This window comes from Cervus canadensis, chromosome 9, assembly GCF_019320065.1.
Source record: "Cervus canadensis isolate Bull #8, Minnesota chromosome 9, ASM1932006v1, whole genome shotgun sequence".
NCBI lineage: Eukaryota > Metazoa > Chordata > Mammalia > Artiodactyla > Cervidae > Cervus > Cervus canadensis.
The window spans coordinates 39,452,144-39,465,341 of record NC_057394.1 but is presented as its reverse complement, the minus strand read 5'-3'; the positions used below and the strand labels follow the sequence as shown (position 1 = coordinate 39,465,341).

Genomic DNA, 13,198 nt, shown 5'->3' with positions numbered 1-13,198 from the left:
TAATACTACTCATTACCTTTATATTTTTTTAAAAAAATTATGTGCACCCATCTTTGACTCCTGTCTTGAGGGGAGGAAAAGAACTGAGTGCAGTTTTGCTGATCAAATTGCAGTTTCTGTCAAAATGGCCTGGCATTTTAATTCCAATAATGTATACCCATTTAAACAAACATTTATTTATGGCAGCTCTGGGTCTTGTTGCTGTGCGTGGACTTTCTCTGGTTGCAGCGAGCAGGGGCTATTCTCTAGTTGCAGAGTGAGGGCTTCTCATTGCGGTGGCTTCTCTAAGCACAGGCTCTAGGCTTAGAGGCTTGTAGGCTCAAGTAGATGTGGCTCGCAGGCTCTAGAGCACAGGTTCAGTACTTGTGCACGGGCTTGGTTGCCCCACAGTTTGTGGGATCATCCTGGCCCAGAAATTGAATTGGTATTCCCTACCTTGGCAGGCAGATTCTTAACCACTGGCTCACCAGGAATGTCCTGTCCATACCTATTTTGAAAAAGCATCTAGCCACGGAGGATCTGCTTGAGGACATTGACATTAGCTAACATGTGTCCCCAACCTTTGAAGGTTGATATAGAGACCAACCCTGCTCGCCTTAAAAAGGATCTTTTGGTGCCTCCTTACTTGCTCTGGTAATCCTTGAGTTTGAGCCTTGTGGGGATTCCCTGGTGGCTCAAATGGTAAAGAATCTGCCTACAGTGCAAGAGACCTGGGTTCAATCCCTGGGTTGGGAAGATCCCCTGGGGAATGAAATAGCAAACAACTCTAGTATTCCTATCCTCAGTTCAGTTCAGTCATTCAATTGTGTCCAACTCTTTGCGACCCCATGAACTGCAGCACACCAGGCCTCCCTGTCCATCACCAACTCCTGGAGTCCACCCAAACCCATGTTCATCAAGTCGGTGATGCCATCCAGCCATCTCATCCTCTGTCGTCCCCTTCTCCTCCTGCCCCCAATCCCTCCCAGCATCAGGGTCTTTTCAAATGAGTCAGCTCTTCTCTCATCAGGTGGTCAAAGTATTGGAGTTTCCGCTTCAACATCAGTCCTTCCAGTGAACACCCAGGACTGATCTCCCTTAGGATGAACTGGTTGGATCACCTTGCAGTCCAAGGGACTCTCAAGAGTCTTCTCCAACATCACAGTTCAAAAGCATCAATTCTTCAGTGCTCAGCTTTCTTTATAGTCCAACTCTCATATCCATACATGACCACTGGGAAAACCATAGCCTTGACTAGACGGACCTTTGTTGGCAAAGTAATGTCTCTGCTTTTTAATATGCTGTCTAGGTTGGTCATAACTTTCCTTCCAAGGAGTAAGCGTCTTTTAATTTCTTGGCTGCAATCACCATCTGCAGTGATTTTGGAGCCCAGAAAAATAAAGTCAGCCACTGTTTCCCCATCTATTTGCCATGAAGTGATGGGTCCAGATGCCATGATCTTAGTTTTCTGAATGTTGAGCTTTAAGCCACCTTTTTCACTCTCCTCTTTCACTTTCATCAAGAGGCTCTTTAGTTCTTCATTTTCTGCCATAAGGGTGGTGTCATCTGCATATCTGAGGTATCTAGGCAATCTTGATTCCAGCTTGTGCTTCCTCCAGCCCAGCATTTCTCATGATGTATTCTGCATATAAGTTAAATAAGCAGGGTGACAATATACAGCCTTGACGTACTCCTTTTCTTATTTGGAACCAGTCTGTTGTTCCATGTCCAGTTCTAACTGTTGCTTCCTGACCTGCATACAGGTTTCTCAAGAGGCAGGTCAGGTGGTCTGCTATTCCCATCTCTTTCAGAATTTTCCACAGTTTATTGTGATCCACACAGTTAAAGGCTTTGGCATAGTCAATAAAGCAGAAATAGATGTTTTTCTGGAACTCTCTTGCTTTTTCAGTGATCCAGCGGATGTTGTCAATTTTATCTCTGTTTCCTCTGCTTTTTCTAAAACCAGATTGAACATCTGGAAGTTCACGGTTCACATATTGCTGAAGCCTGGCTTGGAGAATGTTAAGCATTACTTTACTAGCCTGTGAGATGAGTGCAATTGTGCGGTAGTTTGAGCATTCTTTGGCATTGCCTTTCTTTGGGATTGGAATGAAGACTGACCTTTTCCAGTTCTAGCAATCCAGTCCTAGGTTCTTTCTGTAGCACTCCCCCAAATTGGAAAATAAATAAATTTAACAGAAGCTTGTCAAATTATATATTTACATATGCAGGCATTTATTTTTTAAATGTAAAATAAAAGCTCCCACACTTTATTTTTTTGTTCTGGAGAAAGTAACCCTAAAGTCAATGAAAAGAAAATTTAAGATTTTTCACTTAGAATGTTTTATAGGTATCAACACAAATAATGAATCTCCAGTTGGAAGAAAGCTGACCATCCATTCTGAGAAAAGCAATGGTGAGTATGAATATAAACTGGAAAAGAAATATGTTCTATACTAATGCAACATTTAATATTAAATTCAGTTCATGTGATAACGTTTTACTCTGGAATTGAAATTGTTTGCTTTTTATAAGTGAGCTTTATGAAAACTGACCTTGAGAAACAGAATATTAAGAGATCTATCTGGCGATGTTTGAGAAATGGCAATAGTGTGTTATGTTGTGGTGCAAAGCCTGTAGATTGATTTTTGGTTTTAGAAGGCATTCTTTTGAAACTTTGTTAATATTGGGAAATCTGTCCCCAAATTTAAGCTGGCCGCTTTTTTAATTCACGTGCCAACAGCACAACCAGGAGTTAACTTTTACCATTGATGGGTTTACATCAGCGTTAGAAAGTAAGGGAACCTGTCTATGGGAAGATGGTATGGAATGGGATGCATAAAGGAAATGACCAAGTTTGGCTGGATCATCATGGGGAGACAGTTGATTGGGAAGCCCGTACTGAACTGCTTGCCTTGATTTAACCGTGTTTGTATTCATTTATCTGCTTGCTTCCAGCTGCTTGCCAGACATTGCTGTCTCTTCCTGTGGATTTTAATTTAGAAAAGATATTAGGTAAGTATTGTATTTGTATTTGTTTAAACCTTTAATAACTTAAAGATTTTGTTTTAATGCTTTTTTGTAAATGGGGATCTGTGGCAATACCTCTTTTTAAAGAGGTGGGGAAGCCATCCTGGAATTTCTTATTTTTCTTTACTAAGGCCTGAATTAGCCTTTTTGTCATAATGAACTTAACTATAGACATAAACTATTCACAGACACATCTTACTGATACTACCCATACTAATAAGGAAACACTCAAAAAAGGATTTCAAACAGCACCTATGCAGTTAAACTTTTGCCCTCTTTTTGAAAAAAAAAATTCAAACATAATACAAACTGTTTTTTAAAAAAAAAATCAGACAACTAAAATATAACTGCTCTTCCGAATGACTAGCTCTGCCTTTTATTCTGTTAATATTAAATGTAGGTGACTATTTTAGACCTGATGAATTTGCAGATCAGTCTCCTGGAAACCTCAGTTCTTCATCCCTCAGAAGAAAGCTCTTTTTAGATGGCAACGGAAGTATCTCTGACTCCTTACCTCCAGCTTCTCCCAGAAGTCCTCATAGTGGTGCCCAGGCATCACTTGAGGTTTTTTGTTCAATAGAGTTATCTCCTGTGCAGTGTAGGAGCCCTGTGCAGACCCCGAGTTCGGTAAGAAGTGGACTAACAGTGGCTGGTTGGTTGGCTGTAGGCATCTTGGACCTAGAAGTTCCTGTTGCTCTCAAGAAGAATGATTCATTGTCTGTTGGCTTTTCTATCTCATGCGGGTTAGCCCAGTTCACATTTTGTCATTAGATATAGGAATGGTTTTGGTCACTCTCCAACTGTATATTTAGAGGTAAATGAGTCTCAGGTAACTTCAGTGTAAGTTATTTACTGAATTATGGAAGATTTTCAGCATAACACAACTAGATTGGTAGTAGTGGAGTAACTTAATTTTTTTCATAAACTGCTACTTAGTATAATGGTTTGTGTAAATATGGTGTATTTATATTTTATCTGTCTAGTATATTCTGTTTCAAAATTTTGGAACAGTCTTCTTAACTATCCTCACAAGATGCCTTGCCTTTTGGTGTCTTTCTTTTTTTTAACCTTTTTTCTTCTTATCAAGTTGAGTTACATTGTTGTGTTAGTTTCAAGTGTATGGCAAAGCGATTCAGTTATACATACATATGTATCCATTTTTTTCAGATTCTTTTCCCATGTAGGTTATTATGAAATATCGAGTATAGTTCCCTGTGCTATACAGTAGGTCCTTGTTGATTAACTATTTTGTATATAGTAGTGTGTATGTGTTCATCCAAAACTTGTTTATCCCTCCCTGCTTTCCCCTTTGGTAACCATAAGCTTATTTTCTGTGTCTATGGGTCTGCCTTTTGGTGTCTTGCCTTTTGCCACAAAGCAAAGGTGGCATCTGGCTCTCTGATGACTAACCAAAATTGTACAACTCAGCTTATAAATGTGTTTTGAAAATAAAGAGAAGTAGCACTTAGTGTAACAGAGCTAAGGAGGAGAACCCTATAATTTTATTTGTTTAACTTTATCACAGGGGCAGTTTTCTTCTAGCCCTATTCAGGATAGTGCAAAAAGATACAGTTTGGGAAGCATCACCAATCCTTCACCAATTTCTTCGCCTACTTTCTCACCAGTTGCGATTCAAATAGGAAAGACACCACTCTCAGGTATGTCTTGTAATAAAACGCCCAATTAAAATTATTATATTATCAGTGTTTATTATTACAGAGGCTTTTTTTAGCTTGTTCTAACTATAGACCTCCAAATGACTACTAACCCTTTTGAAATTTAGAAACCTGGGTGGTTGGTTTTTTTTGTTTTGTTTTGTTTTTTTAACAAAAGGAACAGTTTACTTTCAAAGACTGAAATTCTCAGCAAGGTTTTGCTCTCATGTCAGAAACAGGTAATTTGACTAGCACTATTTATATCAAATATCGTACAAGCAGAAGCAAAGAAAGATGGCAGTTGTAGAGATAAGTTGGTTATGGAATGCTTTCCACTGTGTAATTCAGACTTTGGTAATCAGATATTCAGGCTTCTCAGGTGGCCCTGGTGGTAAAGAACCCATCTGCCGATGCAGGAGACATAAAAGATTGAAGGACCGAGGAGCCTGGCGAGCTACAGTGCATAAGGTGGCAAAGAGTCGGACACAATCAAGTGACTTGGCATGCACATACAATCAGATATTTATATTTTGTAAAAGTGTATTTGTTTGCATAAGGTTTTTAGGTGAATATAGTGTGAGGGGATTTACATATTTCTCTTTACACTATATCAGTTTCTTTTTAAAAAAATTACAGCACTTGTTGAAAATCATTCACAATTTACAAAAATCTATTCATGGTAAATACAGTTAGAAAACTGAAAACTATTTCTGTTAGTCTTCCCCTTATATATGTACATGTGTATATGTGTATGTATATCTCCACTCATATATGAACACACACACACATAGTTCTATATCCTGCTGTTTTCACAAAGCATTTTATTATAAGTATTCATAAGTCTTCCAAGTCATTTATTATTGTTTGAAACCATGATTTTGAATCACTGTATGATATTTCATTTCATGGATGTACCTTTGTTTTTAATCACTGGCAAACATTTAGATTATTTCTAATTTTTCCTTGTATATACATTGTATTGTATATATTTATTTTTTTAGGTTACAATCTCAGAAGTAGAATTATTTGGTGAGCAGGGATGACTGTTTTTAAGCTCTCGAGGAATTTTGTCAAATTTTCTTCCTGAGAAGTTGCACTAGTTGAAGTTTTCATCAGTGGTGTGTGAGGAAGTTATTCTTCCCCCATCTAGCAACACTGGTCTTCCCAGTGTTCTTTTTGATGTTTTTTTATTGTTTGATTCTTTATGATGTTTGTTGATTCGGTGCATTACAAAAAGGTCTTTTACTGCTTTAATTTCTGCATCTTTAATTTATTACAATGTGGAACTCTTTCCAAATGTTTATTGGTCATTTGTTTGGGAAGGTGAAGGAATTGTTAGTTCAGACATCAGCACTTTTGTTCAACAAATGGCCTCTCATTGCTGTAATTTCCCTACTCTCTGTTATTTGTGTGGCCAAACACTTCATGAGTTCATTTACTATTGGGAGGATTGTTTATGTGCTTTGCCCATTTTTTAAGCTTTTGTTTTTATTAAGCTAATGAAGTGTTGTAAAAAACTACTAACTTTTAAGGCATTTTTATAATTTCGTTTACCATCGTTAAGCTCTTTATTTTTGCAGACATTGTTTGGCAGTCTTTTGTTTGCCTTTTCATGTTGCTTACAGTGCCCACCTGGGGCTTCCCAGTTGGCGCTAGTGGTAAAGAACCCATCTGCCAATGCAGGAGACATAAGAGACACAGGTTCAGTCCCTGGGTTGGGAAGATCCCCTGGAGGAGGGCATGGCAGCCCACTCCAGTATTCTTGCCTGGCGGGCTACCGTCCATAGAGTTGCACAGAGTCAACACGACTGAAGTGACTTAGCACTCAACCAACTTAGCACGCAAGCGTGGGTAGAGAAACAGATTATTAGGTATTTCATTTACCAGGTTATTTTGCAGCTGTCAGCTGGTTTGTTCTATGTCTTGGATTTGAACAGCATTGCTGTAACAATATGTTTGTGAGGAAATGATTTTCAGGGAATAAAATATTTTGTTTAACTACAAAAGGGAAAACACCAGAGGAATTATTTTTGAAGAGCCTCACCCTGCCTGTGGATACACATTTGTTTGTGCTGTTATTTTTGACAGCAAAATTTCACTTCAGGAAACACCACCACTGTTAGAGACATCCGGTTTTGCTGTCATGGACTGTGATGATGACCATTTAGTAATGGCTTTTCCATTTCTCATGAGGTGATTTTTCCTTCCCCATCTTTTTTTTTTCCCCCGCCCTATCTTTTAGAACAAAGGAAGTTTGCTTTTCATTCTCCTGATGCTTCATCTGGAACCAATTGTAATGGGATTACCAATCCATATATCAGAAGTCCTTACATCGATGGCTGCTCACCAATAAAAAATTGGTCTCCTATGAGACTGGAGATGTGCAGAGGGGGTGCTCAGTATCGGACCTCCCTGATTCGGGTCCCTTTCACTCTCGAGGCTCCTGGCGAAGATGAAGAAGACCAGGCAGCGGTTCCTTCCTCAGACGCCTCCTCCCCAGCCTCGGGCCTGGCCGGAGTCCCCCTGCCGCAGTTGGGCGGCGACACTTCGCGCGGCGCGCGCTTGGTGGTGACCGCCATGTCCATCACCCAGAGCCAGTCCGGAGCTTCGGAGAAAGAACTGGAACTGCTGCAGGACGTGGAGAGTGAGAAGGAGAACAACACTGTGGATATGGTCGATCCCATCGAGATAGCGGATGAGACCACCTGGATTAAGGAGCCGGTTCATAATGGGAATTTACCCGCGGCGGATTCCGTGAGCGGGATGGCATTCAGTATTGAAAACTCTCATATGTGCTTGTCACCTCTCGCAGAAAGCAGTGTCCTTCCCTGTGAAAGCAGTAACATTCAGGTAAGGTGTTTGACTGTTCTGGAGTCCTTTTCCTTGCTTCCTTGGTGTTCGCTAGCCTTTCCTTTGTAAGATTATAGTAAGAAAGAAGATGGGTTTGGGACCTAGCCTTCCCGTGATTAAGACTCCTGGCTTCCACTGTAGGTGGCGTGGGTTTGATCCCTGGCCAGCAACTAAGATTAGACATGTCCCGGGTCATGGCCAAAAAAAAAAAAAGAGAGAGAGAAATAGGTTAAATGTGAAACCTACAGCATTATATATTATTTTTTTGAGTCAGCACTAGATGATATCAAGAGGGTTGTTTTCTTTGGCCTGGTGATGCATATTTAATAATCATATTCACTGATAATTCTTTGGAGTAGGAAAAGAGAGCAGAAAAGAAATCAAGCTGCTCAGTTTTTACAAACTGCTAGAGTCTGGCAGCCTCTCAGGGTTCACCTTTCTTTCCTGTGGAGCTAGTTTCAAAGGAATTCAGTTTGTGGTGTAGCTTTGTATTCTAAAAATACAATAGTTTTGGGTTTTCTTTTATATGATTTAGGGAGAAGACATAGTTGAGAATAATTTTATGTTTGTTTTTTTTTTGTACTTTTAAAAAATGTGATTTATAACCACCATTTTTCATTTAATCATATAGTTCCAATTTTGTATCAAATATCAGGAAGGCATGATTCATTCGACAAATACAGTTCACAGCTAGGAACTTCCTTTCAGAAAGACATTTGTTTCATTAATTGCCATATTCTTTGAGTTGGGAGTTTTGAAAGAACTTTAAAATAGTCAGAAAGGCAATTCTACCTCCCATTTCATAGTAACAATGTCTAACAGTTAAGTAGCTCTTAAAATATGCCAGCCATTATTTCAAGTACTTTACATGTGTTACTTTGTTTAATCTTCACAATAATCCTATGAAATAGCTGTACTGTTGTCCCCATTTTACAGATGAAGAAACTGAGGGTCAGAGAGGATCAGTAAATTGCCTTTGTAGCTAGTAAGTGCTCAAGCCAAGATTCCAATTCTGGCAGTCTGGCTTTAGAGTCCATGTTCTTTAAGTTAATACTGATTCATAATACTTACAGTCTTCCACTGTGCCAGACACTCTCCCAACCTCTTTATACTAATCCATCTAGTCCTCAGAACTGTATAATGCTATAGTGCTGTCAGTTTTGACATGATAAAGTTTAAAACTCATGGAGGGATTTTTAAATGACTCCAAATTACATATACTCGTTTGCTCATATTTAATGCCTATATTGTCTATCCTAACTTCTAGGATTGTTGCTCAGAAAAATACACTAGAATCACCTTTACATATTCCAACTTCTAAATTTGGTTCCTAAATAAAGAAGCAGATCAGGTCAAACTTAGTCTTAAAAGTATTGTTAACTTTTTTGCTCTCTTTTTTTCTTCCTTTCTTTCAGAACTCTTATAGAAGCGCTAGAAAATACTTTTCATGGACATACAAATTAATCATCCAGTCCAACCACCCATTGGGAGCCTGTCTTACTGCTAAATTGCCATCCACTGTCTCCCTGAGTACCTGCAGGGATGTCCCAGCCTGTCTTAGAGGACTTCTCTCTGCATTTACAAGTCTCCTTCCTTAGCAAGCTAGAACATAATTCTTTCAGTCTGTGGTATCTACCAGTCAGTTTCAGTTTTACCTTTTGGGTTTTAGCAGAAAATTTCATAGTTTAAAAATATTTTCATACACCCTTTACTTCCAACCACAGAGGTAGCTCCTGATATTCAAAAATGGTCATGTTTCTCAGGGCCTTTTGACTTGCTTTATTGTGACGGGTTGGCCTCCAGGCATGGTACACAGCTGTATTCCTGGAGTATCCCTTCATCCTGAGAATCTCCTCGACCTCTCCATGTTCTGTGCCCCGTTCTTCTCTTTCCAGGCTTGCTTCTCACTTGACTGGAACACATTTTCCAGTAGCTTTCTGAGGAAAAGTCCATTTTTCAAGATACTGCACTTCTGCTGATATATCTTTATTCTGTCACATTTGAGAATTTGGAAATAATTGCCCTTCAGACTTTGATGGTGTTGTTTCGTTGATTCTATTTTCAATGCTGCTGGTGAAAGATCTGAAACCATTTTAATGCTTCATCTTTTTGCACTGGTCTCACTTTAGCCCTCTCTGGAGTAAAGGGTCCTGACATTTCAGTGATTCTTTGGTGTGGGTCCCTTTGCCTCAGTCGTACTGGGCACTCAGTTCCTTATGATCTGTAAACTCTTGCCCTTCACTTCTTGGATCTTTTCTTGAATATTATCTTCAATTTTCACTGTTCTTTTCAGAAGTCCAGCTGATTCTCTAAACAAATCTTTTCACTGTTTTTGTTTTTAACTCCCTTTTGTTCTAATGTTGGGAAAATTTGCTCAACTTTATATAAGAACCCTTCTATTGAGTTTTTATTTCTGCATCTTGAATTTCTAAGCTTTTTTTTTATTGTTGCTTGTTTTGCCCTTGGTATTAGTTCAGAAATCTGTAGCGGGGCTGGCAAAGCATTGCGTGGTCTGGCCTTGGCTTCACCCTCCAGCTTGGTTTCCCTTCCTTCTCTGTTTCGGTCACATTGGCTTTCCAGAGCCTGAAATACCGTGTTGCCTCCCCTGCGGCCTGTGGGGAGTGGCGAGATGACCTGTCGTCTGGTTGGCACACAGTATGCGCTGACATTACTAGTGGTTAGATGGGCGCTGGCGGGGGGCGAGGGAGGGGGTCAGCCACCACGTTACCTTTGGGCACCTGTGATCGTTTCCTTCTTAGAGAGTGGGGCAGACGCCCTGCATACCGTCCTCCCTACGTCACAAGGGTTTTGTTCAGATGGAATGTGACTCCCAGGAGTGAACATGCATCCATCCCTGAAAACTGGAGACATTTTTCTTAAGATGATGATAGAATGGACTTTCTGGGCTATTCTGATGTTGGTGATGGGGGCAAATGTAGCTTTCCCTTAGCTGATCATAGATGGCATATCAGGGGGTTACGTTAAGATGACTGCCTTGTGGGTTGTGTTGTTGGGGGCTCAGCACTGTGAGGTTAAGTGCAGTGTGTGCGGTGAGAGGACAGAGGCAGGGGGCCTCAGCTCTTCCTCGCCTCATTCCACACCGTGGAAGTATCCTTCCTGAGCCTCGGTCTCCTCATCTGTGCAGTGACTAGGGCATCACAAGGAAAAGATGAGAATATCACACTGAGTACCATATGGGGCCTGGCACTTGTTTAGGCCCTCACAAAATAAATATTTGTCCTATTTGTACCAAAATTGAAGTTTGCTAGAGTCCCTTTTTTTTCTTTTGCTCTTGGGCTGTAACAGTGTGTTGTAGAATGCTACAATTTTAATTAAAATGAAAAGTTAAGCTAACATCTAGAGCTATTATATATACATGGTATTATTATGAAGGTAAGATTTTTTACTTCAACAATAGGTTAGAGTACAGGACATCTTTTAAAAATGTGTGTTGTTTTGAATCCTCTTAAAGGCAGCATGCCTTTTAGGTAAATTTTATTTAGAGATGCAAGTAAACCTTTAGAGACAAGCTTAGTAAATAAATTGCAAGAAGTTGATTGTAATTTTTATTTTCATCCACCGGGTGTGAGCACAAAGTAACAGAAAAGTATGTTCTTGGTGCCTTGTTCACTGATTTAAAGAAAATTACAAGATGTATTTTATTAGAAGGAATTGTAGTACTACTTTGAAGAACAAACAGTTCTATGTAGAACTACCTTTTATGTTTATATATTGCTTTTAAAATTCAATATAATCAATATTAAATATTACTTGCAGTGTTCAGTTGCGAATGATATATATAAAGTGATTTTAATGTTTTTAAATGGTCTTTATATTTAATTATACAAGCCATATCTTATATATTATATATAACATTTTATATAAATATTCTAAAATAAATTTACTTAAACATAAAAGTTTCTGAAAATAAATTTTGTGGTTAAGTGAATTAGTTTGCGGTGTTATCTGTGGTGGTTTTTCTCTTTCCTCATTCCTGGCAGATGGATAGTGGCTATAATACACAGAATTGTGGAAGCAATATTATGGATACCGTTGGAGCAGAAAGTTACTGCAAAGAAAGTGATGCACAAACCTTGGAAGTCGAGAATAAATCTCGAGTTTTTAATACAAAGGTATGGAAAAAAATACAGCAAGTTTGAAATGGTTGTAGTTTATAAGTATTTTACTAAATGTGATTATCAGCCTGTTTCTTTCCCCCATTTTTCTTAAAACTCCAGTATCATCTTTATGCCTTATCCTGTCTTCATTTAACAGCAGGAGAAAGTGCTTCAGACCACTTCATTTTCCTAACTCTTCTGCTATGAGGGAGCATAAGATGTTGGGGTTGGCGGGGTGGGGGAGGTAATGCTACTTTGGAAATAGAGCTGAAATCAGTTCCTTTAAGCTACAGGGCAACAGGAGGAGAGGGTGTCAAATAGGAGGGAGGTGGACCTTTTTGCCTAATATTGTCTCAAAGCTAAACATAAAGAGTTTTGATTATTAGAGAGGGAAATAGTACAAGTGAGAGATTACACATCAGTTAAGTACAGGCAAGGGTAAGGACTCTTAAAACCCGAGCCTTCAGAGGTAAGATATATGTATCTAAAAAGCTGAGTATTTATACAAAAGTACACTGTTGACGTGGGCATTCACTGAACCTCCAGGGAGGACAGCTATGACTATGTACAGGAGACCCTCCACATATCTGTCAGTTCCACATCCATTAATGCAGCCAACCGCAGATAAAAAATATTCAAGGGAAAAAAACTCCAGAAAGTTCCAAAAGCAAAACTTGAATTTGCCATGTGCCAGCTGTTTACATGGAACTTATATTGTATTTGCCACTATTTACATAGTATTTATACTGTATTAGGTATTATAAGTAGATTAGAGATAATTTAAAATATATGAGAGGATGTGCATATGTGAATATCAGTAATATGCCATTTCATATAAGGAACTTGACTATCCACAGATTGGGGTATCCTTGGGGGGTCCTAGAACCAATTCCCTGTCCATACTGAGGGACAACTGTATTCATATTTGAAGAATTCCATTATAACTTTAGGCACTAATCAGGAGAATCTGATTTTTATATGCCAATTTAATATGCAGGCCACACTATTTTACCTTTCCTCCATTTTGTCATGCGGTATGGGGGATAGTAGTTGTCCATTTAAATGCAAGCATTAAGATACAGGAAGTACTTCTGTGATACAGAACATTGATTTGTAACAAAATGTCTCTTCACTATCCCTCTGGAGTGCATAAGGAAATTTGCATCTAGGTTTTAAAGACAGTTCATATAATTGTTGTATCCTTGAATGGTCCTGTTTAAACTGAAAATAAGGTATTTCTTTTTTCACAGCAAGATCACTCAATGCAAAGGTGTTGGATGAAAACTTCAAACCTGCCTCAATGCAGCAGTCCTTAGGATACCTCTCTCAGAACCAAAGACTATCACTGGACAGCTCCTCATATTTTTTATGCATGGGATCAATGTGATCATAATTGGGGAAAAAACTGCTTCAACTAATATGCTGAGCTTTTTTCTTTCCCTCCTTAATGTGAAAAATCAAGGGCTTAATTCAGTGACACAGAAACAACAGAAAAGCTCCTGGAACTTTCAACAAGTTACTTCAGTACAGGTTCGATTTTTTATCAATAAATATTTTTATATTGAC

The 13,198-nt window shown here is 38.9% G+C and overlaps 1 protein-coding gene across 1 annotated transcript in view; it reads left to right on the top strand.

The window, feature by feature from the left end:
- Positions 1–13,198, top strand: part of BORA (BORA aurora kinase A activator) — a 26,897-nt gene extending 13,699 nt beyond the window's left edge. The window contains exons 6-12 of the mRNA XM_043477667.1: positions 2,330–2,395; positions 2,938–2,994; positions 3,410–3,636; positions 4,535–4,667; positions 6,907–7,514; positions 11,516–11,647; positions 12,883–13,198. Coding sequence (XP_043333602.1) covers positions 2,330–2,395; positions 2,938–2,994; positions 3,410–3,636; positions 4,535–4,667; positions 6,907–7,514; positions 11,516–11,647; positions 12,883–12,948 — 1,289 coding nt within the window. The 3' untranslated portion in view covers positions 12,949–13,198. The remainder of the gene's footprint in view (positions 1–2,329; positions 2,396–2,937; positions 2,995–3,409; positions 3,637–4,534; positions 4,668–6,906; positions 7,515–11,515; positions 11,648–12,882) is intronic.